The 27,481-nt window shown below is 29.7% G+C and overlaps 1 protein-coding gene across 1 annotated transcript in view; it reads left to right on the forward strand.

Annotated features, from left to right (window-relative positions):
- LOC107446844 (synaptic vesicle glycoprotein 2C-like) overlaps positions 1-26,075 on the forward strand; it is a 145,952-nt gene extending 119,877 nt beyond the window's left edge. Inside the window, exons 6-14 of the mRNA XM_043042000.2 lie at positions 30-181; positions 4,107-4,231; positions 7,971-8,048; positions 13,518-13,613; positions 14,402-14,490; positions 16,348-16,639; positions 18,297-18,507; positions 20,658-20,817; positions 24,827-26,075. Of these exons, the coding sequence (XP_042897934.2) occupies positions 30-181; positions 4,107-4,231; positions 7,971-8,048; positions 13,518-13,613; positions 14,402-14,490; positions 16,348-16,639; positions 18,297-18,507; positions 20,658-20,817; positions 24,827-25,007 (1,384 nt within the window). The 3' untranslated portion in view covers positions 25,008-26,075. The remainder of the gene's footprint in view (positions 1-29; positions 182-4,106; positions 4,232-7,970; positions 8,049-13,517; positions 13,614-14,401; positions 14,491-16,347; positions 16,640-18,296; positions 18,508-20,657; positions 20,818-24,826) is intronic.
- Positions 26,076-27,481: the final 1,406 nt, after the last annotated feature.

Genomic DNA, 27,481 nt, shown 5'->3' on the forward strand with positions numbered 1-27,481 from the left:
ATATATATATATATATCTTCTTTTTTCAGAGTTGGTGGCTCTTTGCCAATAGTTTTTACTTACTACAGTGAGTTTCTCACCAAGAGAAATCGTGGCAGACATCTCAGCTGGTTGTTGACATTCTGGGGAATAGGAGGTCTATATACAGCATTTATGGCATGGTTAATGATTGCAGAACCAGGTAGTGAAAAATAATTAATAAATGACCAAAAATTTATAAATTTGGAAGAAAAACAATAATAAACTTATAAATTAAACAAGGAAACACAAATTCTGGAAAATTACCTCACTGCATGGTAATGACAGTTATACATAAAAGAAAAACATAATTCCTGTAAAAAAAATCAAAACTCACGGTATTTAAACCACTCATTTGCAATTTTTCCTTTCGCGTAGTAACGGTTTATCTGAAATTCAGTTATCCAAAATTATTGTTTTTATTACCACGCATTTAGTAAAAAAACACAAAAGTGGAATGTAAATTTAATTGAATAAATGATTATAATGCCTTGCTCTAAGGTATCATGATAAAATCAACAAACTTTATCGCATATTATAAATCCATATTTTATTGTTATTTTTTCAAAATCATTACCAGAGAGCTACAATAAAAATTATTAAACATTTTGGTGTTCCCATGTAACGAGAAATATGGTAACCTTTTGTCATATTCTTTTAGTTTTGACCTTTTATTTTTATTAGTTACTTTTTCTTTTAGATTAACTTTAAATTAACTGACCTTAAATTTTTAAATCCATAAATTACAGAGAATTTTTTATGCATGCAGTCTTACCCTAAAATGAGCTAGGCAGTCTTTTTAAGCGTAAAAGAAAAATCCATTATTAAAATATCATTGCTTGATTAAATTTAAATTTCGTCACAAGCTTTGGTTTTAAACTATTAATGTTACTATTACTGAACGTTTAGGATTTAATTATGCTTTTTTTAATCCTAGTGAAAGCGGATTTAAGACCATTAAAGCATCTTTATAACATTTTTAACGTCGAGTAAAACTAAAAATAGCAATTGATGTGTTAAAAGCTTTTTAGTTTTATGAATAAACAGAAATTATTTCGATGCTAATTTATTAGAAATGTTTATGACATTGTCTTTAAATCTATTATTCTAAATTTAAATTTTTCAGTATACCATATAAAGTCTTTAAAAGGTTTTTTTTTACAACTATTTTTGATCGTATCTAAGATTTTTCTTCATTAACCACTTTTGTTATTTTTATTTTAAAAGGTATAGGCCTTTTTATGGCTTATTTAGTTCTTTTTAAAGCCCCTAAAAGTTTTTTAATACCTTAGAAAGGAACTAGATGAAATTAATATTGCATTAAAATGTCTTCACTAATTCAAAAAAGTAGGCCTTTGAAATTATTTTTAGTGAAAGATTAACAAAAAATATAAAAGGCTGAGAGCTTTTTGCAACCATGGTTACATTACTTTGGATTGGTATCTCCTATGTGTTCGAATGTTAGAATGAATACATAAAATATTGAAATTACATTCTACAAGAGCATGAAAAATGTTAAAGATTATTTTTATGTTTTCTCATAGATACAGTCCGTGGCGAACTTATTAGACGAACTATAAGATTCTATGTTAAATCTTAATTTTCAGGTGATACTATACAGCTTTATTGTTTTTATGCGATTGAAACTGGTTTGCCCTTGTTTACGCTCGTGTATTAATTGGTTAAATTAGACGATATATAATGTAAATTCGACAATAAGATGAATTAGACGATATATTATATAAATATAGAATATTTATTATATCAGGTATTATATTAGCATATTATAATAATTCGACCAAATTATGAAACGCACTGTAGTTTTTTAATAATTACATATTTTGCACGAGTTTATATGCAATACTTTTATAATTAAACATACATGTAATGGGGTTTTTTTCGGGAGATTTTGCATATACTTCCTATTTGTAATTATTTTTAAAGTATTGCATTACAATGTTAACCAATTAATACACGAACGTAAACAAGTGCAAACCGGTTTCAGTCGTGCAGAAACAATAAAGCTGTATAGTATCACATGATAGTTAAGATTTTACATAGAATCTTTAGTGCGTCGAATAATTTGGCCAGCGCTATATATACAGGGGTTATCGACAATCTTAATATTTAAAAACAAACCTGCTCAATTTTTGTAAAAAAAAAAAAAGATTTGACTTGACCCTCAGCTGTCCCAGGCCCAGGGACAATCGTCCCTGTCTTTTCTTAGGTAAGAGTTTTTAAGATAAAGTTTTAAAAATATGCGAACAAATTTATTACAAGTCTACACAAAATCTTAGGTATATTTTAGATCATATTCTTCCAATCTCATTTCCAGGGAAATCTCATTTTTAACGTGTCTTAAAACTGTCAAGAATGTCGACTGTCTTTTAGGTCTGATTACTCATGGAATGTTCGTAGTTTTCCTAAGCGTGCAAACGAAATGGAATTTATGTTAACTCGATGTCACTACTCTAATGAAACGTAAAATGACATACGGGAAAGATGAAAACTGTCTTCTCATTTCCATTTCAAAACTCTTTTGGGAAAGAGGAATCAAAACACTAAATAAAGTGCACTTTGCTATTCAATTTTCTCTTGTTTAATTAAAATTTAAAACTAAAATGGCAGTTTGTTAGTAGAAAATAATTTACTTTTAAGACAATCTTGCAAAAAATATTTTTTACCACTTTTCACATTTTTTCTCAGGTAGGTAATAACCGGCTTTATATCTGCACTGAATAAAATATGGTAAAAGTTACCAAATGGGGATATTTAATGTGTTTCTGACTCTCTGGGCATACCAAAAAGCAAGGTAAATTTTTCCGAAGTACTTTGATAATGATTTTAAAAAAGTTAAAAGTGAATTATAATTTTATAGTGATAAAATTGATTAACGATGTAAAATTTGGTAATTTCAGCATGGTATTGAAACCATTTATTCAGTTAAATTTACTTTTCAGTTTTGTAGTTTTGACTAAAAGTGTGGTAATAAGAACTTTTGTAGACCAAAACTACCAATAAACCATTACCATATGAATGGAAAAATTACCAAATGAATGGCTTAAATACCGTATATTTTGGCTTATTTAACCAGAATCATGTTTCTTTTTCTCTTTTTACCAGAAATGTCATTACAATACAGTACAATGATTTTGCTGAGAACGGAAGTTCGAATTCCGCTGGCAGAAGAAACCCCGTGTATTAAATGTGACTGGTACACGTTAAATATGTCGGGGTCACAAAGCCCTCCAAGTTCCTATAACAAATTAAAACCTCCGGGGGTACTCGATACTCTGGAGAGATTGATAGTTCTCTGATTTAGACTGTGGTCGAGCAGTCTTGCTAGTATTGGCAAGTGGCAATAGAAACAACAACGATAATCTTACAAAATTTGTTTTCTCTATATAAAAAAATAATTTTTTTTACCCTAGGACTTTGAAATATTGTTTTTTGAAACAGAATTATTTTTCCAGATATTTATTATTATTTATTTAGATATTAATTCCTTTTTTTTTATTCCATTGCAGCCTAAAATCGAAAATGTACTTATAAATTCATCTTAAAAAACTAAAAATTGTGAAATACAAACAAATCCGTTTTCTTTGAATTAAAATCAGACGCTCTAATTTTTTTTTCCATTTAAACTAGCATCAGAACTAAAGGATTTCGGATGATAAAAATGTTCTTAAACTAATCATAGTTATAATTGACATTGACGTTGGACTCGTAAAGAGATTTCAATTTCATGTAACTAATTAAAAATACTTTTATTATTATTATTAACTTCAAACACTCAACAATTATAGCTTTTGAGATACATATTTTTACTCAAACAATATCTCATCGAAGATAATATTGTTTAACTTTCAACAACAGTTAATTCAACGCAGAAAAAACTGGCTAAATTTAATTATGCGTTTATCCATTTAAAAGGTTATCTTTGAACATTAATTTTTTGATAAAATACTATTCGCAATTATCAAGATTTATCTAACCAAATGTCTCTGAAATATTTTATTGGTTAGATTATATCTGTTTTTGGTATAAGATGTTTTATTTGCAGTATTTTTTTAATTTTTTATTTTAAGATGCTGATGGCTTAGGCTCTAGATTAAGTAGCTGGAGGGTATTTCTTGTGGTTTGCGCTACGCCAGCCTTATTAACTGTATTTGGTCTATTCTTTCTACCAGAGAGTCCACGATATTTACTTGAGGTAACCATTTTTTTAAACTTTTACANATTTGGTAATTTCAGCATGGCATTAAAACCATTTATTCAGTTAAATTTACTTTTCAGTTTTGTAGTTTCTACTAAAAGTGTGGTAATAAGAACTATAGTTTTGTAAACCAAAACTATCACTAAACCATTACCATATGAATGGAAAAATTACCAAATGAAAGGCTTAAATACCGTATATTTTGGTTTATTTAACCAGAATCATGTTTCTTTTTCTCTTTTTACCAGAAATGTCATTACAATACAGTACGATGATTTTGCTGAGAACGGAAATTCGAATTCCGCTGGCAGAAGAAACCCCGTGTATTAAATGTGACTGGCGCACGTTAAATATGTCGGGGTCACAAAGCCCTCCAAGTTCCTAAACCTCCGGGGGTACTCGATACTCTGGAGAGATTGATAGTTCTCTGGTTTGGACTCTGGTTGAGCAGTCTTGCTGGTATTGGCAAGTGGCAATAGAAACAACATGAACAAAAACGATAATCTTACCAAATTTGTTTTCTCTATGCAATTTTTAAACTTTTTTAATTGTTTTCTGATTTTGCTCGTCCTTTTTTTCTTGAAAAAAATAATTTTTTTTACCCTAGGACTTTGAACTATTGTTTTTTGAAACAGAATTATTTTTCTAGATATTTATCATTATTTATTTAGATATTAATTCCATTATTTTTATTCCATTACAGCCTAAAATAGAGAATGTACTTATAAATTCTTCTTAAAAAATTAAAAACTGTAAAATACAAACAAATCCGTTTTCTTTTAATTAAAATCAGACACTCTAATTCTTTTCCATTTAAATTAGCATGAGAACTAAAAGATTTTGGTTGATGAAAAGGTTCTTAAACTAATCATAGTTATAATTGACATTGACGTTGGACTCATAAAGAGATTTCAATTTCACGTAACTAATTAAAAATGTATTTATTATTATTATTAATTTCAAACAGTCGACTAGTCAATTAGAGCTTTTGAGATACATATTTTTAATCAAACAATATCTCATCGAAGATAATATTGTTTAACTTTCAACACCAGTTTAAATTCAACACGGAAAAAACTGGTTAAATTTAAGTATGCGTTTGTCCATTTGAAAGAGTATCTTTGAACATAAATATTTTACTAGAATATTATTCGCAATCATCAAGATTTATCTAACCAAACGTATCTTAAATATTTTATTGGTTAGATTATATCTGTTTTTGGTATAAGATGTTTTATTTGCAGTATTTTTTTTATTTTTTATTTTAAGATGCTGATGGCTTAGGCTCTAGATTAAGTAGCTGGAGGGTATTTCTTGTGGTTTGCGCTACGCCAGCCTTATTAACTGTATTTGGTCTATTCTTTCTACCAGAGAGTCCACGATATTTACTTGAGGTAACCATTTTTTTAAATTTTTACAATTTTCATTGCTAAATGCTGGTTTTAAAAAGCAAATTTCAAAAAATATTTTGATTTAAAAATAAAAATTAATTAAGATATTTACTTGTGCAACCTATTATACTAAATTAAAACTTTTTTAACGGAAAAACAGCTGTTTTTCAAGAGTTCCATAATGAATCGAGTTTTGTTAAATCTCAAGCAAAATTGCCCAATTAGACAACATTTTTTCTTCCTTTTCTTTCTTTTATTTTTTTCTTTAAACTAATAAACATGTTCCAAAACCATTTTTGTTTCGTGCCTCACATTATTCAAAACATTCGCATGTCTTTTTTATTTCCTCGAAATTTTTACTTGTTGCTTCTGCATTCGTTTCTTTCCTTCTTTCTTTTTTTTTGCAATTATTTTCAAAGTCAGTTTTTTATTACATTTAGTAAAACAATTTTCTGTCCCATACAGATACGTTAAATAAAATGCATTGAGATATTTATATTGACTAATTAATACGATTAATACGAGATTTAAAATAAAAGATTTGCATTAAAGATTAAAAGATTATACCTGATAATAAATTATTTTAAGTATTTCTGTTCAATATAAAATATTAAATACAATATGAAATATCAAATGAAATATGAAGAAGACTTAAAATATGAGGAAGACTTAAAAATTAGTTAATTTTTTTTTTTTTGTGCTGAAGTATTTTTTATTTTTATTTTCTATAGAATATATTTTATTTGCTTTATAGAATATATTTTATTTAAAAGTGACTTGTCAGAAATTCGTACTATTAGGAAGAATGGGTTTTTGTTTAAAACTACTACATCACAGGTAGGTACTTTAGCTGCACAATGCACTAGAGCTGCACAATGCACTAGAGTTGCACAATAAGCAATTGGCGACCGTCTGGGAAACATCCGCGCGAATAATCCGAAGACATGCCATCGCAATTTTGATCTTCTGCAGAAAAGATGGCTCCCCCGCTTCGGTAGTTCGACGATCTGCGCGCGAAGTCGAGCATTTTACGGAAGAACAGTTTAACGCGGACTAATACCGTACACCCTCGGTCCCTACTCAGGCTGATCAGAGTAGTCACCCACCCACTCACTGACCGCAGTCAGTGATGTTTGACTTCGGTGTTCTATTGGGAACCGTGTCTTTACAATCAGTCCACTGCAGTTCTCTACATCACTGACATGAATAGTGCATAAAGTTCTAGTATATTAGTTGCCTTTTGAGTTGGTCAAACAAGCATGGATCATCAAAACAAGCTCTAAAGCTCTATTTATGGGGGGGGGGGAACTGATGGTTAGTGTTTGGAGCTCTAGCACAATCCATTGTAGTTTTATGAAACCTGGCTCATCGATCACAGTAGAAATATGCTGCAGCTAAGTAGACGAAATTATATAAAAATTAGCCTAAATTGGTCAAAAAATATTCTCCTATTCTTTTGCATAGCCATAAAAAAACAGATACTGCACAATTGACTATACCAAAGTTACAAGAATTGGAAGTGGAGCTTTTTCATCTTTTCCCATGCTAACTAAACCCTATTCTAACTGACCATTGTTTCTTTCTAAATTTGGACAAACCTTTGTTAGAAAAAGAAATACATTTCAAATATGTAAAACTGTCCTACACGAGGACATTACCTGAACAACCCGCAGTTTAAATGGCAAATGTGTAGTGTAAATATTCGTGCATGCTTTGATGAGGGAAATAGTTTCTTAAATCTGCAAGCTATCAACCAACTTTGTCTTTTTTTTCTGCAAATTTTATACTTGACCCCACATACAACCATAACTTTGTTTGATTTTTAATGCACTTTTTTCAGATTTTTAATATTTTGGTAAGGCATTTTCGTAACACTAAATGATCAAGAAAATAAAAACAGCATAACAAGGTTGTGTGATAAAATTTGAAAATTAGATGAGCTTGATAATGAAGTCTTTAAATTTAAAAACTTTCGAATACTTTTAAAAAAATTAGTTAGGCAGCAAAACATTATTGAATCAATCTTTGAACGAAACCTTGCGATTTAACAGAGTTTAAATTTATAAAATTTAAAAAACAAAAGCGTTTTATTCATTTTTGATTCCTAATTTATATGATTGTGTGATGACAAACATACACTAAAAGAAATAGAAACTTTATCTGATTCCTAAGAAAGTAACACAAATATTTAGGTTGGCATTTGTGAACCAGCAAAACATATTTAAATGCAGGACATTTTTTTTAAGTTCGAAGCAATTAGCAATTGAAAGAGTTTTTCAATTCAAAGAATTGTCTAAGCAATTAGTATGATTATGTAATTTGTATTTATTTTTGAATTTCCTTAGTGTGGTCGTGATGTCGAAGCTATGTATGTTTATCAGAAAGTGTTTCGAATAAATCACAAGAAAACTGATGAATACCAGGTATTTATATAGTAGCTCTTATATTAATTTTACTTAAAATGATATTATATAACTACAAAATGATGTTATTAACTAGATGATGTTCAATGAGCTTTCATACTTAGAAATAATCGTAACATTACGGCAAATGTGTCAATATGTAAATTAAAAATTATATAATAAATTCATCTAGAGTTTGAAGTATTCGTAAAAGATCAAAAATGTACATTTAAAATAAATGCTTTTTTATTTTACTGAGATGAAGACTTTCATTTAACCACAAAAAATAAGTATTGAAAGTGTGAATGGAAAAATACGCCTGGAAAATTATTTATTTTTCTCGCATTTTTATTAATTTTTATTCTTTTGACAATTGCTTGATATAATATAGGCTGAAAACAGAGTTTGTTCGGTAAATAATATCACTAAAATTATTGTGAAGTTTACATGCTTTGTGGCATGCTCAGTTTGGTTAGGATCAGTAAAATGAGTGGTCAGCTTAAACATGCCAGGTTCCTCATTCATCTACGACCACCAGGAACGTAAGGGCAGACACTTTTGTGAAATTATTATTTTTTTTTCTGTGTGTGTCTCTTTTGCGATCTGGCTATACAGCGCTCCATGAAACGCTATCAAGTTTTGTGTAAAAGGAAATATTTTTTCAAACATAAAGGCAGTCATTGAGAACAATGTTTGTTTTAAAACCAAGTCTGCCGGGGACATAAGACAATTTCTAAAGAGAGATCAACGATGAAATTCGTGTAGTAAGGCCATCAGCAAGCACCACCAATGAAAATGTGACACATTTGATAGATTAGTCGACTCTTGCCATATCTTATTTGACTTTATAACCGGTGTTGAACAGACGAGCCATCTTTGAATTCACAACTATCAATGTTAAGTAAATGTGTATCCTTGTAATTTTAAATACAAACCAGAAGACAAGGGAGCTCGTGGATCAAGCATTTGAGCAAACTAGCCTTTGTGGAGGACGTTTTGATGAAACTAACCCATATTTGCATTATATTTGTTTGCATCAGGCATGAAGAGGAAATGAAAGATCTCCTTCTATTAGACCAACACATGATACGTTTGTAACGAAGGATATTTTTTTGGATCAAGCATCGGGACAGACTAGCCTTAGTGGAGGACTTTTTGATGAAACTAGCCCTCATTTGCATTATATTTGTTTACATCAGACATGAAGAGGAAATGAAAGATCTCCTTCTATTAGACCAACACATGATACGTTTGTAACAAAGGATATTTTTTTGGATCAAGCATCGGGACAGACTAGCCTTAGTGGAGGACTTTTTGATGAAACTAGCCCTCATTTGCATTACATACAGGGGGAAAGAACTGTCTCCTTCTGTTGGACCGATGGTTCCAGCCAATGATACGCCTATCACTGATGATATTTTTAGGATAGTAATGCGTTTGGTGCAAGCCGGAAGAAGGATTCGCTTTGACTAGCTCGCTTACTATCTCAAACCTGGGTCACCACTCTGCGAAGTGAGAGCTCTATCCCTTCAGCCACTATAGCTACAAGCCATTATCTAAGAGTTAATATAATAGCATAGATATTAAACATTTTTCGAAAGTCCCGACTTGGATTTGTGGATATTTGGTAATTTCGCACTGACAAACGCGCCTTAGCATTCCACTATTTCAGAATTCACTACATAGACGATTCAAAGGTACCGAGATTTCCCAGCCACTTAACATTCAATATGTGACTTCTCTGACTTCTTTTTTGCTTGGACTCTTGAAAATTTCCATGTAAGATTTCTACATTTCGGAACAATTGATAAAGTGAGGAGGCTTGAGTGCCCATACATGAGTACGCAGAATACTCTTTACAGNAGCCGATACATTTTTGGGTTCACAACTATCAATGTTAAATAAATGTGTAGCCTTGTAATTTTAATCCCAAACCAGAAGACAAGGGAACACCTGGATCAAGCATTGGGACAAACAAACCTTTGTAGAGGATTTTTTTTATGAAACTAACTCACATTTTCATTAGATGCAGATGAAAGCTTTCTATCTGTTAGACTTTCTGTAAGGGTGTTCCAACCTATAATACGTCTATCACGGAGAATATTTTTACGATAGTACTACGGTTGGTGCAAGCCGGAAGCTGGATTGGAATTGGCCAGACAACACTAGTTCAAACCTGGGTCACCTGTCTGGAAAGTGCGTGCTCTATGACATGAGCCACTATAGCTACCAGCCATTATTTAAGAGTTAATTTAATAGTACAGATATTAAACATTTTTAAAAAGTCCTGACTTGGATTCGCGGATGTTTGATAGCTTCGCACTGACAAACGCGCCTTGGCATTCCACCTTTTCAGAATTCACTACATAGCCAATTCAAAGGTACCGAGATTCCCCAGCCACTCAACGGCCAATATGAGGCTTTTCGGACTTGTTTTTTGTTCGGGCTCTTAAAAACTTCCATGTAAGAACATCATTTCGGAACAATTGATAAAGTGAAGACGCTTGAATGACCGTACATGCGTACGCTGAATACTCTTTGCAGCTTCGATTGAACTACTTTCAGGTTTGAATGATCATTACAATCAGTTTTAAATTTTGTTGTTGTTGTGGGTTATCTTCCAATGCCTGACGAAGTCAGATAAGGTCCATCAGACCGTTGACCCTAAGAAAATCGAGGACCAGAAGGGGGGATAAGTATATGTCCTCTCTGGAAAGTCCCAAACAGTCCAGGATAGGTTCGGGAGAAGCCTGTTTAGGTTTAAAATTTTAAAGCAATATCAATTTTATGGTTTCGCATTCCCTTGATACTTTCTTCGATGCGAAAAATTCTTTATTTTCATTTTAAATTTTCGTGATCAGTTTTTTTGTACAAAAAATCGACAGTGACAGTTTGAAATCCGTGTTTGTGTAGGTAGTATACACCGTAGTGTTTAGATAATTGCTAAAATGCATTTTTTGTTAAAAAAATATTATATTGAACTGCATAATATTAAACCATATATGTATAAACAATATAATATTAAACTGCAAATAAGAGATTACTTTAAACAATCACAAAAATTTAAATAAGCAGAAACAATCAGAAATAGATGAATCTTTTAGAAAAAAGGCTTTCGTTTACCAATTATTTTAGCTTTAACTTTACCTATTATGGACTATGTTTCATTTATTTATTCAGAAGTTATTACAGCAAATAGTTTAAAACTACATCAAATAGCTTATTGTAAGAGCATGAAATTTTAGTTTGAACTCAAAGCATTGCTAATTGCAAATGGGATTTGTTTCAAAATAAATTTAGAAAGCAATCACTTTCTTTTCATTCACTAGAAAAGACTATTATATGCGAGTTTTGTTTGTGCCCGGAAGAGCAGAACAAAAGCATGAAATTAATAGTGAATTCGAAGTTTCTAAAATTTATGCTTAATACATTTTAAACACTTGATGCTTGCGCTCTGATTATTGAAAGAGGTTTTAATAGAAATGTAAAGTTAATTCTATTCCTATTTCTTATTTCAACTAAATAACTGGAAGTATCAATTACTAAAATTATTCTGTTTGCTTAGATCTGTTTGCTTTTAACATTATTTGAATTAAAAATTGTAATTTGGATGGCTGGAAAAAATTAGTGCATAAAATAAAAAATTAATTACAATTTTATATTTCTTGAAAAGTTTTCTTGCAAAAAAAGAATACTAAATGAGAGAAAAAATTAAAGTTTTTAAGATTAATATATTAAAATTTATTCCAAACTAATTTAACGTTATAAAAACTTGTTTTAAATTATAAAATGTTAAAAATAAATTCAGTTATGAGAAGTTTTTTAAACAATATTTTAGCTTTTTTTTTATAATAGTAAAAATTATTAGTTTTTAAGAACATACTTTAATATGAATGCACAGTAGTTATTTTATTTTATAACCAGCATTGAACAGCCGACCCAATTTCGGGCTTACGATTGCTAATGTTCAACTCCATAGCCTTGTAATTTTGAACGCAATCCAGAACACAAGGGAGCTCTTAGGTCAATTATTGGGTGAAATTTGAATTTATGGTGGACTTTTTGATGGAACTAACATTTGCGTTACATGGAGAGGAAAACCACCAAAGCCTCCCATGGTTTGTCTGAGGAAAGGAGGTTTCTACCCCTAAGGATAATTTAAGCAATTGGAATTTGGGTCAAAACATATTTAGGAAAATAATTTTTACTTTGATTATTTTTATATTAAAATTTTTATACTTTTGACTGAGTGTTCTAATAAAAAAAATGAAAACTGAAAGGGAAAATTAATTAAATTGTAAAACAAATGCCATAAAATTGAAAAACGAACTAATATCATAAAATATTTATTTTAATTCATGAAATGTTAAAAATAAATTTAAGATATGAGTATTTTATAAAGCAAGATTTTAGTTTTTATTTCTTTTTTTTTATAGTATAGCAAATATTTGTTTTTAAGAATGTACTTTAGTTTGAATCCGCAGTATAGTTAATTATAATTGGCATTTGTGTCAAAAAACATTTTGGGAAATAATTATAAATATTTATTTTTTTGAATGAGTTTTAAATTTTAGGTATACATAATAACAATCATATTAATCTCGCTAATTGTGAAATCTTAAGTTAACATGTACATTGCGAAAAAAATAGATTATCCTGATTTCATGATTGGTTTTTCATGTTCCAGGATACGAAAGGATGACCTCAAATAAGCTGATTTTTTAGTGCAAACAATATTTTAAGTAATGGAATCAGACACAAAAACGAACTCTCTCTGAATAAACAAAACTTTTTACGACAGATTATGATTTCTGTTCTCTAAAATATCGGGGATAGCCGCAGTCTTAGAAACATGGCTCCTATAGTTTGGTCAGTAGAGCAATCCCAAATTTGGACCCCTTAATTTTAACTTTATTTTTTGCATATTTCGCCATATCTTGAGAACATTATAGGTGAATGGAAAACTTTTTGGACACAATTATAAATTTCGTTTCCCAAAGATAATTCCATGTGAAAAATTGACATTTATTGAATATTTAATATTTTATTTAGCAATAGTCCAAAACAATTTCAATTCTAAAGTATCCAAATTTTTACATAATTTTGAGGAATGTAGTTTTATTATGATAAAGCAAGAAATATAAGCGAAATCAGTCGAATAGTTTGAATAAAATCAAAATTTAAAGATATAACTTATTTAAAATCAGAATTCTCAGGAACTATTCGAAAAATTACTGAAAGAAAGTTGTTGTGTCTGATTTTATAACTCAAAATATCGTCTGCACTAATTAATTAGCATATTTGCGTTCACCCCCTTGAACCATTAAGATTGAGCCCTATAAGCAAAGATATATGGATCGAAAGTTATTTAGAGTGGTCCTTTTTTTAACGCACAGAACATTTTTTTTGCTTAAAATATAAATTTTTTAATTTAGTTTAGTTGTGTTTACTATTTTAGTGTTGTGATTAGAGGTGTTTTTTTAATTACAGCTAAGTGAACTAGAACTGCCTACAAGGAGATCTCCAAACTCAGGACTTACTGGTCCGGGAGGCTGTATCAGTGATTTCTTAGAAGCAATTGAAAATGTAAATAATATTATACTTAGCTTTTCTAACTCAGAGTAGTTTAACACTATAGGGCAAAAATTTACTTTATTCAGTTAATTTAGATAATAAAAATTATAACCCTACTTTTTTAAAAAAAATTAAAATGGCCTTTTGTAAATAAATAAAATGTATGTTTGTAAAAAAAATATTTCTTTGTTTTTAAAATAAATAACATTGTATAGAAGACGACTGAGAAAAAGAGTGCTTTAAAAGTAATATATATTGACGTAGAGATATTCATAAAGAAAATATTTATAACCTTTTCGAAAACTAAGGAACATCTTTGTTTTTATAAGTTATTTTTTATTAAGGAAAAAAATAAAAAGCTTAAAAATTTGTTTACTTAAATCTTTGCAACGTTTCGTCGAAAGTTTAAACTTCCGCTTTAAGAATTGAAGCTTATTTAATCTTTCAAAACTGATAAAACCTGAAATAAAATTGTTTTTTGTTTAAGAAAAATGAAGCAAAAAATTCCTTTTATTATTTGTTATATCGCTTTCGGGCAAAAAAACAAATAAGGATTAGAAGTAAAATAAGAAAAACACTAGTAAAATAGTCTTGAATTAAAACATTCTAACAATTTGTGCATTGACTTTAATGCATTTTTTTAAAGAATGATTGTATTTTTCATTTAATTTTCCTTTAATTTTTATGATACTACAGCGATACAGATATACAAATAAAAGTAATTTAGAATTTGCATAATTTTGAATTATGGCAATCTGATTTTTAAGTTTAACTAATTCTTTCTGGCTTTTTTTTAACAGTTTTGGACCTCTTTTATCCAAATATTGTGGCCTCCATACACGAAAACGACATGCATTCTTCTAATAGTTTGGGCAACAACAGCCTTCGGGTAAGTTTTAGTTACTGTTTTCACAGGGAATTTACATAACTTGTACAATAAAAAATGTGAAGGGTATTTCACAAACACCACTCTTAAGATATAGTTCAACAATTCTTGTCTAAAGTAAAGTAAAAAATTTATGCTGGAGGATTCGTAACTCTTGAATGGTATAAAGCGCAAATGTTATGAAATCTGACAAACCTTTAGCAGCATTCAACGAAGTTAATGTTTGATTAGAAATCGTCAATACTAGTTTAGTTATCAAATGAAGCTGAAGGTGATATTTATCATTGTTGACAGAAATTCTAAAAACTTCATTAGGGTTGGTAATTAAAGTAGCATCTTAATTATAAGAGCTATCTCAACCTTGATTTATAGAATGAAACCGATAGTAGAATGAAAATCGCTGCGACAAAATTATAAGTTTAATTTTTAAGGAAATCTGTATTATGCAATTAATTGTTCGCCTTTATAAACTAGTGCACTCTTTGTAATCGGAACTATTTTCCTTAAACTCCCTAAAGTTTTATAAATCATAAGTACTGATAAAAATGTTAATTATTGATATAAATGAAAAATTGTTTTATCTTTTTTTTATTTTAAAATAAAAACAATTATGAACACTTATAAAAAAATATTTTTAAAGAAAATGTTTCTTGTTTAATTTTTTTTAAAGTTTTACAAAATAGATAGTTAAGTAAGTTCCCCATATATTAATGTTTCTTTAGAAATATAGCTAAGCAGCAAATAAAGGAACCTGTAGTTATTCCTTAAACCATAATTAAAAAGACAATTTAAAAAAAGCCTTTGCATGTTGGAAAACCAGACGAGTCTATATTACGTTATACAATAATTTGGTGCTGTTTATGACGTATAAAACTTATGCGTGATTAACTATCATTTAAAAACAATAAATCTATAGCCTAAGTTTTAATGTTAGGCGTAAGAAAAGTTTTGTTTTCAATTTCTGCTGTTCAAAATTAAATAATAGTTTGAGGTAGTTTTGAATCCAACAACTTGTTTTATTGCCTAGAATAAAGCACTAATGACGGAATTTCTTCCGTTAAATAGTAAATTTCATTTAATGTTTCATTTTGTTCCCTCTTTTTAATAATAATGTATGTCATTGCATTCCTTATATGAATAGAAATATTATATTGTTTTTATCATAAAATTATAACAAAAATATAATACTAATATGATAAAGAATATTTTGAAAAATAACACACTAAATGAATGCAAATATATTAAGTATGTTCTCGAAATACAACATTTGTAAACTACCATTTTAAGTAATGATTAATAATATATATAGTGCATGCCTCAAACTGGTGTTTAGTGAAATCTAGTTCTAGATTAAACTGCGGAATTAAATTATATTTAAGTAAAATTAGTGATTAACTTTGAAATTTTAAGTCTATCAGAACTAATATCTGTCTACTTTATTTCACTTTTGAATTATTAAAAAAATAGTAGCAGTATCGTTCAGTTATTAAGTCATTTTAAGTCATTATTGGGTCCTTTTAAAATCACCATTATGTTGTTAGCCCAAATGATAATACATATTATTTCTTGACGTGTGTGTTTTGAATTTGATCTAAATTAGCAAATGATATTTTCCTTCTAAGTATTTTCATTTTGTTCAAAAATAATTATTTAAGTCTATTTTTTAATTGTTTAAAAATAATTCTTGCATAAAACAATGTTAAATATCAGTGCATCGGCAATTTTTGACAAAATTGTATCAAAGATTAAAAAAAAATATCTAATTTAGAAGTAATATATTATAGCCATTGCAAATATAAATGGAATTTATTTAGATGTTTACAGGAATAAATATAGCTATGCTTGTCCCATCTTTTTTAGGTTCTATGGTATGTCGATTTGGTTCCCAGAATATGTTAGGAAGATCCAAGAAGAGGAATATGAATCACATGCCAGTGTTTATGCCAACACTTCTGTTGCATACCAAAAGTTTGGTGGAAGCCTAACGAATCACCGCTTCGAAAACGTCCATTTTGAGAATGATGTATTCGAAGACATTGTACTTATTCACTGCGTTTTCACTAAATGTCATTTTGAGAATGTCACATTCGATAAAGTTCATTCTTCCAGAACATTCTTCTATGATTCAGAATTTAAGAGAGTAACATTCGAGGTAAAGATTTTTGCCACAAAAATTTCTTATACTAAGATTTTTCTTGCTGAATTATTTTACAGTTACTTCTAATAAATTATTTCTTAAAACTCTTTATTTTGAAATTAGAGAATTTCGTTGAAGTTGAACGAATTGTTACTAAAGATTTTATATTTAATAAACTTTTAAACACTTGATCCAGGATCTAATTTTTAACAAAGGCTTTAATGGAAGATTAAAGTTAATTTTATTCCACTTTCCTATTTAAACGGAATAATTGTAAGTATAAATTGCTTCAATTATTTTGTTTACCTAGATCAAGAGCTTTTAACTCTATTTTAATTTAAAGCTATAATTTGGATGACTGGAAAATTCCATGCATAAAATAAAAACTTATAAACTTAATCTTCTATATATTTTTCAGTGAAAAAACTGAATGCTAAGTGCTAGAAATAATAGAATTTTTAAAATTAGTTCATTAAAATTTATTCAGAAATCAAATTTAACGTGATAAAAAACTTGTTTTAAATTAAAAGATGTTAAAAATGAATTTCAGATATGAGTACTTTTTAAACAATGTTTTAGTTTCATTTGTTTTTCTTCTTCATAATAGAAAAGATTTGCTTTTAAAAACAAATTTTAATTTGAAAGCATAGTGTAGTTAATTACAACTGGGATTTGTGACAAAACATATTTAAAAAAATAATTATAAATATTTTTTGAATGACTTTTACATTTTATTTCTTTGCATTTTTGTCTAATAAGGATAAAAACAATTGAGACAGAAAGTAAAACAAATTCGATTCTTCAATTAAAAGTCTATTTAATACACTTTATACACTTGATTTTTATTCTGATTATTAATGGAAATGTTAGAAAAAGTATAAAATTAATTATTAAACATCGAAGTCATTTTCAAAATGTTACTACCATTGCTAAACTGAATGGTAATTTCTTTCTAAAATAATCAGTGTTATTCATTCATGTTTTGTTACAAAGATTATTCATAATACAAATTGACGTTGTAACTGAATTAAGTTTTTTGAGATTTTAAGCAAAATTTAAATAAATACTTTTGGGTTCTCTATTTGTATTTGAAACGAAATTTTTGTTGTTTGAAGAATTTAAAAGCAGAATGATAAATCAAAAATAAGATTAAATAAAATTATTTTAAGAAACACAATATTTTTTAAGATATTTTATCGTCCGTCTATATTATTATAATCAAGATCAAACTTTTTATATATTAACAAAATTAGAAGTTTTTTTTAAATATCTAGATTTACTTAATGTGTACTGCTCTAAGTTAAATGATAATTTTAACTATATACTAACTTTCTATACATGGGCATATATAATTTATACGGTTTTTGAAATATAAATTACTCTTATCCATGCATATAAAAACATCTATAATCTACCATTTTAAGATACCCAATAGTTAAAAGGGCACTACATTATTCATATTCTCTTCTTTCAATAAAATTCTCATTTTTCAACTCAATCTGTAAATAAATTTTAAATACGTATATGAAATAAATAATTAAAGCAATATATTTTAGAACCAAAATATCTTGAGGTCCTCGTGTACTAAATATTATATAAATCTGTTATAAATTATGTTAAGCTTTGATGTGAAAAATATAATCACTCTGTAATTTCTTTTACCTTTTCTTAGAAAACTGACTTTTTTGAGTACAAGTTCATCAATTGTCATTTTAAAAGTTCGACATTCCGAAATACGGAAGAAGGTTGTGGAGTTGATTTCGACCTAAACTTCAACTTAACAGATGTTTTTACTGAAAACATGATTGCACAGGCAGCAATCATTCCCGGAAGTATTCTGTCTTCCTTAGTTTTGGACAGATTTGGAAGAGTTAAGACAATGGGTAATGTATAACACACTACATATAAAGTATGAAAACGCATTTCACTCCTTCAGGACCATCGCATATACGTGATTACGCAATTCTCTCTTGATGGCAAACGGTCTTCATACTCTAAAAAATCTATTGATTTATTGAAAAGAAACTGTCAGCTGGTGTGCCAGTATAAAATAATTTATTTCCCTGAAAAAAATACAGTTATTTAATCCTTTTCAAGAAAACGGTCATAAAAGTGCCCATTCTTTTGGCTTTTGTATTTGTATTACGTGTTTGATTAGTGCTGACATCCAGTTTAACCATCTACAATTACCTTAAAAATATCCTGGTACTGCCATCTGGTGTGTAAAATGATAAATAAAATGTTTTCCGGGCAAAAGAAATAAATTAGTTTTATTCTTATTGGCGCTTTACTACTGAACACTCTAGCCCGTCAATATCACGGGAACAAGAAATAGAGGGCGAAACCTCACCCGGTCATTTTCACGGGAGCGAGAAGGAAGGGATTAAATACAGATGTCTGTTTTTAAACAGATAAGTACCGTATAAACTAACTGTTATTTTAACAAGTAACTCTATAAAATAACTACGTCAGCATTGTGAGTCGAGAAAAGCATTTGTACAGCCAGTCAACGCTGGAAATCGAATGTGAGACTCCTCATTGGGAGACGAGAGCTCTGTCCCAAGAGCTACCGTGGCTCTTGCGTCTCAGTATTTTAGTTTCATAACCGTCGTAGAACAGCCGATCCAATTTTCGAGTTTACGACTACTAATGTTCAACTACGTAACCTTGTAATTTTGAATCTAATTCAGAAGACAAAGAAAATCCTGGATCAAGTATTGGGAGAATTTGCCTTCGTTGAGGAGTTTTTGATGGAACTACTCCGCATTTGCGTTACATGGAGAGTTAAACCACAAAAGCCTCCCACGGTTAGCCTGAAGGCAAGGGGACTCTAACTCATGATCCGTCTACCACTGAGGATATTTCACGTCAGAACTGTTGTCAGAGTAAGCCGGATGCGGAATTCGTATCAACCAGCCATCGCTAGGATTTGAACCCTGTTCACCTCATTGGAAGGCGAACGCTCTATCCCCTTGGCCATCGCGGCCCTAGTGTCTCAGTATGAAGAAAAATCTTAAACTGTTTTTATCTTAATAGACTTATTTGTTGAAATAATATTTAAGTGCAAAAACTTTTCAAACTACATTGGTCCACCCGAATAAAAATGTCTGGCAGATTAACTTACCAAAAAATTATGTATCTAAAATATAATAACTAGGGAGAGTATCGATTTGACGATAAAATCAAAGTTCAGCTTTAATCATACCATGTTAAGAACCGTGAAATAATTGCTGAAAAGAGCTGGTATAGTTAAAAATCATAAAATGATTTGAACAAAAAAGGTAGGTCACCTTACTGTAAGTAAAACTGCAATGCAAAATTAGAATTTGAGTTGGTGGTTTTAAATTCATCTATGATAAGGATAAATTTTTTTTAAAAATTGCTTGGTGAAAAAACAGATATAAACTGTCAAATATAGAAAGAAAATCTGGAAAAAAAACGGGAATTTCTAACAGTGCACGGATAAAGGTTATAAATAGTAAAAATCTGTATTTTTCATTAAAGAGTTTTTTTTCTGTGAAAAGTACGAGCTTCTTCAGTAGAAATTGCAGTTATTTTTTACAATGTACATGATACACGGTAAAAAATTAGATCAAATTACAAACTTTTTACAGCAAAGCTTTATGGAACAGAAAATTTGCCATACCCTAACTTTTGCAGTAATATTTACCATAAAACCACTGTCATTAAATAAATATTACTACAAAAATTACGATATAAAATTTTACAATAAAAATGGATCTTACGTTAAATAGTGGCATTCAGAGTGCCTGTATTTTTTACCGTAATTTGATCCATAGTTTTTTGTAGTACCCGAACTTTACCAACTCTATCGTCCTAATATAACTCAGGCGAGATTTCAATTCAGCATTCTCGTGTTGCTACTCGTTTTATTACGGATGTGTACTCTTTAGCGCGAATACTTAGGGAGCACGTGATGGAGCGCCTGGGGAGTCCTGAAGGGGATAAATTGCATTAAACATTTGGGCTTTTAAAATAGCCCTCTAAGTGTATGCATTTTTATCTTTTGCAGTTACGTCACTGTTCCTGACAAGTGTAAGTGCGTTTTTTATCTGGTTCATCGACACAAAGCATATGGTTATTGCATTTGAAGCAATGTTCAATTTCATTTCTATTTCTGGTTGGAATGCAGTTGATGTTATCACAACGGAATCCTATCCAGCTTCACTGAGGTAAGCATCAAAATAATGATACATATGTCTAAAAAAGTATGACGCATCGTTAAAATAGCAATTTACCTCTCGAACTTTATTGTGCATTATCGAGTAATATACAGTGAGCAAAAAATAAACGAAACACTCCGAATAACTTTTGATCTAATGAACGGATTTTCAAGTACTAAAGTTTAATCTTAATGGTTTGAGGGAGTGATCTCAAATACGCTAACAAATGAATGCAAACGATATTTTAAAAGGCGAAATAAGACTCAATATTGTGTATTCTCTGAATATGCATAGCTTTTTTTTAAGGAAGTCAGGTCTCTTATCTCCAAAATGCAAGGGATGTACGAAATCTAGGAAATATGCTTACAATAGTTTGGTCTACCTAAAGTTTGAACCTCTAAATGTTAATTTTACCTTTTGCGTCATATCTTAAGAACTTTCCAAGTGCAGAGAAGCAATTTTCACAGAATTATAAAATTCGTTTACACAAACATAATTCCACGTAAAAATAATACTCGTATTCAATAATTATTTATTATTCTTCGAAATTTATTTAATAATAGTCAGAAAAACTTTCAATTGTATGGTTTATTAATTTTTGCACTGTTTTGCAGACTGTCATTTTATATGGCGAAATACAAAATTTGTACGTAGTCGATCAAGTAGTTTCTGAAAAATTGAACTTCTGTAAAAAAGTTTTCAATTCACTTAAAACTTTCTTCAGACATGGGTAAATATGCAAAAGGTAAAATTAGCAAAAAGGAGAATTTTTGACTGCTCTTCTTGCTATTGGGACCATATTTCTCAGCTTGCGACAGTGTTTTGAGAGTGAGAAATACAAATCCGTTAAAAAAAAAAAGGTATGTTTATTCCAAGAAGCGCGTTTTGCGTCTGACTTCGTGACTTAAAATATCGTCTGCTCTAACAGATTAGCGTATTTGAGGTCACCGCCTTAAATCATTAAAATTGAGTCCTATTACAAGAAGATCCGATCATTAGATCAAAAGTTATTCAATGTTTTTAATTTTTTTACTCACTGCTACATTAAATTAATAAGTTTTCTTGCTTGTGCACAGCAATGTAAAAAGAATTTATTTGGAGTTACAAAAATTTGCTTTTTACAAAAAGTTTTTTCGGAATAATTTTTTAGATACAAGATCTTTTAATGATGATGTTATAAATACAGAATTTCTTATCATGAACTTTTGGGAGGTGAGGTACATCTTAAAAATTGTAAGAAAAAAGACATCTGAGGTAAGTGGCAATATGAGTAAAGGAAATCTTACAAGACGCATTAATTGAAAACTTTTCTTCGACAACATGAATACGAATGGCTTTAGATCAATGCAAGTCATAAAGTTGTTACAGCTGCTCATAATTGATCTAAGACGCTTTTCATGCCGGACACTAATTGGGCATTGATTGCCGGACATGATTGAACAATCCGATTTGTTTGTTTTGCAGAAACAGCAAAGGCAAGTTTTACCTTATGATTCATTTCAGAACCCACAGAATAGCTTCCTCAACAGAAAGAAATCAAATCAATTGGAAAAAAAGAATTTCAAAATAATTTTTGCCTACAAATTAAATTTGGATTGCAATTTGGAATTCAGATAGTTCTTGGTGTTTTGAGTTTTGTTAGCAATAATTTCTCGGTTATATTGAGGCATTGTTTGGTAGAAATCGTAATATTTTACGCGCAAATAAAGCCGATCGCAATATTTCTCGCACAAATAACACAGATTACGATATTTTATATGCTAATAACGTGGATCGCACTGCTGCAAGCGCAAATAACACTGATCACAATATTTATCGCGCAACTAACGCAGAAACTCCATTTTAAAAATATTTTCCTTTCGCTGGTGAAATGCGTATGATCAATATAATTTTGCAATTTTATTTATTTTACGTGGCATTGTGCGTTTGAGTTAAAAAATATAATTTAAGCCAACTGGCATTTGCATTTAGGATCCTCCCCCTATTTTAAGTTATAAATAAATTTTCTCTTATAATTAACGTTAATTTAACTATAAAAATTTTTGCATAGTAAAACTATTACAATAAAACAGTTTGTTATCCAAAAAAAAATTTAATGAAGAACCTATCATTTTAACAAATTGTATATTTTTTTCTTACTTTTTAAATTCAAATTTTTTTACATAAAAATTACAAATAAAGAAATCAACATCTTAAATATATTTCTTTGAACTTATTTAATATTTCGTATTTAAAATATATATATATCTTACAGTGATTCCTAAAAACATGATGATGAATTGACAGCAAGTTCATTTTAATTTTACCATTTCCGCTATGACGTAAACGATTTAAATGTTTATCAAGGATTTAGACATGCCACCTATTAGATAATTACGGATAAGAAAGAAAAGCAATCCTCCATAACCTCCGTTTCCTAATGTCAATAACTTTAAAGCTAACGGGCTCAAACTCACTAAAATGTCACTTTAAACTCTTAACTTTTTAGTTAATAAATCTCGGAGAAGAGAAAATCATCATAATTTCAATGTTTTTAAATTTAAATGTTCGCATTTTAATACATTCATTACAACTGCTGGAAACCTTTTCTACTCGTTTTGAAAGCTACTCTGATTTCGCTGTGTTCTTTACAAGATTCTTTTTGCTGTCTTACAGTTTAAAAAAAAAAGGTATAGTCTGTCTAAGCTAAGAACTCCTCCCGCCACAAAGTCTGAGGTCGTCTAGTGCTATGGAAACAAGAATGGCTCATTTTAGGGAGGGCAGCTTCACTCTAGGACTAAGACACTAAACCGAAGGAAAAAATTCCCGTTCTCCCGCTGCCCCTAGCCGAAACCACTCCAAAACAGTGACCCCGCACCCCTATTTTAAATAGTCATACCTCGTTACCATAGTCACTGCCACAGGTCCAGACGAATGTCTGGATGACTTCCTATTTTAGACAAACTATAAACTTCATTTGGCAGGTAGGTAGGTACATTATTTACGTCGCACTGGAGCTGCACAATGGGCTATTGGTGACGGTTTGTAAAACATCCCAAAGGATGATCCGAAGACATGCCATCGCAATTTTGATCCTCTGCAGTGGGAATGGCGTCCCTGTATTGTTAGCTCAATGATCAGCTCGAAGTTTAGCAATTTACGGTAGAAAAAAATTCAACAAGGACAGATACCGGGCACCCTCGGTCTTTACGCAGGCTGATCAAAGTGGGACCGCAGTCAGTGATGCTTGACTTCGTTGTTCTACTGGAAATGATTCTTTACGATCAGTCGACTTCAAGAAAATTTCACTTGCAAAGCTATTCCATTTCTAAGCATATAACAGAGGAAGAATTAATAACAATGAGGAACAAATTTTTTGTTGCATTTTTTTTTTTGTCGCGGCAGTGAGAATTTCATATTTGAAATTAGTTTTGCTCTTAAAGTGGCTGATATATTTTTTAAAAGGGCATTTTTATTCTGTTTTTTGTGTAAATTTAAAAACGTTATGTTTAACTGTAAGTCGTTAAAGGATACGACAAACTTCTGGAGGATTTAAGACATATGATCAGAATTAAAACAGCATTGGAACCCATGCCAGAGGAATGTCTTCGTACGCAACTAGGGCCCTATTCAAAAGCACACGGAAAAAACAGTTCATAATAAGCTAGCGACGTATGACTTTCCGGGCAAAAGTTGCCATGCAGTTTTAATCCTGATGTTGTGTCTTAACTCACCTAGAAATTTGTCTCGACATTTATACGATCCCCTGTTATATATAACGATTTTAAATTTCTGAATTTCAACAAAAAATAGACTTAAAATATCATTTTTAAACAAAACTGTATCATGGAAAGAGAAACCAATGGCAGATTTGAAATCAACGATACGAAAATATCCAAGATCTGTTCAAGTCGCATGAAACAGAATTTTTTTTTTGTGCCAGTGTAGTTATTAATAGTTGATTTTAGATCATTTCATAAATTGTAGCAAATATGTACCCATAGTTCATAAATATTAATGTATACTTAATGTGTTTCAGGAGTACAGGATATGGTTTCTTGAGTGCAGTCAGCAGATTAGCCGCTATTGGTGGAAATTTACTATTCGCCCATTTCATCAGCATCAGCAAAACGTTGCCCATTCTGACAACTTCTGCTGTTCTAATGGTTGGTGCCCTCTGCGCTTTGAAGCTTCAAGAGACCAAAGATACACTTATGTAAATTTATTGTAACAATGTTTCCCAGGAATCTATTTGAGGTAGATTCCCTAAGGGAACTACCATGAATATGGATGTCCGGTTTACTGATTTGACCGTCTGGATTACAAGCCAGGGATTTAAAAGCTCAATGGCGGAATACGCTTTATTTTAAGTCAATCGTGATGGATCTCGTTGAGAACAGGACCTTTGAGAATTTAGTTGTTATTTTATTTTATCTCCAGTAATTTGTAACAGTTAAGCAAATTGCTGAATTTCGAAGTGGTAGATACACCGTTCATTAACTTGATTGGGAAGTGTTAGCCATAATAAATATTTTCTAGAATTCATTGGTGTAAATGGAAAAAAAACGAGTACTAATTTTGCAATATTTCTTGTTGTGAGTATAGCCAATCAAAATCAGTAAGTGATTATTATTGAGGTATATTTACACTGAAAAAAAAGTGTGGTAAAAAATACCAGAATATAGTAAACTTTACCGTGTTTTTAATACCAAAACGCCAAAAAGCTTATTGAAGCGCTTTAGTAATGATTTTAGTAAAATTAACTATACAACATGGTTTTATAAAATGCGATAAAATTTGTTAAATGTAATAAAATTGGTAATTTTACCGTGACCTTGGAGTATGGCACAAATATTATTTATGCAGTTCAAGTTACTTTTCAATTATGTATATTTTACTAAATTTGTGGTAAATGGAGCTTTTATTTTGAAAACCAGAATTTCCGGTAAGCCGTTATCATATGAACGTAAAAATTATCTAATAAATTGATTAAATTCCGTATATTTTGATCTTATTAACCAGAATTTTGTTTGTTTGTTTTTTACTAGATATATCATTACCATACAGCATGATAACTTTACTAGAATTTTTTCTCCGTGTACGAATTACCTTACTTATTAAATTATTGAGTTACGTCTATGAACTAAATTTAGAGATAATTCCTATAATAGATTTTTTCTAAAATAAATTAATATAAACGTTCCTAATTAATGCTAGTTAAATACTTCTAAAAAATAATTTTCGCTCCATACCACAGTTTAAGTTTTTTTAAAGTACCAAAATAAAAAGAGGAATTATGTTTATTTGTGTCTAAAACGGAAACTTACGAAATAACGTAATGGCTACTAAAATAGTTATGTACTAAAAGTTATGAAAAAAAAAACTGCAACTATTTAAACATTATAAATAAGAATACTTTACAGAAATTCTGTGGTTTAGTGTTGATGATGATTAACGATATCATTTACAGCTTAAATAAGAATTGGTTATTCTAACCAAGAAGATAAATTGAATCTACTTCGCAATAATGGCGTCATCAGTGTAGAACAGAGTGAAAATGTTTTCCTCCTGTTACAGAATTAGCAGCATCTTAGCAGCTTTATGACTTTTTTTTAACTATTTAATTTTTTATCGATATTTTTATTTATTTTCAGATCTTCTTATCTAAACGATGTGTGCTTAGGTGCTTAAAAGCAATGGGTTCAAATCAGTATACCGGCTCCATTATTATAAGGTGTTAATTGCCATTTGTACATAACTGTGAGGTTTTGTGCATTGTTTCTACCGTTTGTGGTGTTGATGACGCTTTCTTCTGCTATTTATAGTTTTTAAGAAGCGTACTTGTGATGCAAACTTCCTTTTGTGAGTGTAACTTCCTGCCAACAACAACACCTTTTTATTTTTAGCTGGTTTTTAATCCAACTTTTGTGAGGTTCAAAGATATTGTATTTTTACCTATATATGTAGAAAATGCTTGCGAAATAATATTTGTTATAAATTTAATTGATACAATGATACAAATACAAAATTATGCATGGAAATTCCGTAATATAGGAGTAAAAATTTGTGCTTTTAAACATGTTTATGTTTTAGCTGTTTAAAACCACGAATACTTTTTTTGTACAGATTTGTAAGACAATTATTGTTTTGTATTTCTGTCAGGTGTTTTCTTTAAACTTCTTTCATTTGATTTGAAAATAATACCATTTGTTCAGTAAGGTTCAGTTTAATTTTGTTAACTGTATTAAATATCTCGAAAAAATATATTATTTTATGAAAATTAAATTACGAATTTTCTTCGCGTACAATATAAAAAACTTATAGAGCTTTTTAAATGCCCCGTCGAGTTTCATGCTTGGAATAAAAGCTTAACTTTTGATACCAAAATATAGATATCTGAAACCTAAAATGTTGTTTAGAGTAAAATATTGATAGATATATTATTTTAAAAAATGCCTATGGTTTTGCGTCCGGTTGTTAGGAGATAGAATGAACAATCTATAGTTATGAATGTACAAAAATAGATAAGTTGTATGATTGAATGTTGCGCTATTGTTATACTTCAAAGTAAAATGAAAAATCTGGTTGATTGTCAGTTTTATGATAATATGAGTAAATAATAAAGTGGACACTTTAGAAATGCGTGTAATATAATATTATTATTAATTTATTAAGTAATATTAATATTAATAAT

Source organism: Parasteatoda tepidariorum, chromosome 3 (assembly GCF_043381705.1).
Source record: "Parasteatoda tepidariorum isolate YZ-2023 chromosome 3, CAS_Ptep_4.0, whole genome shotgun sequence".
Lineage (NCBI taxonomy): Eukaryota > Metazoa > Arthropoda > Arachnida > Araneae > Theridiidae > Parasteatoda > Parasteatoda tepidariorum.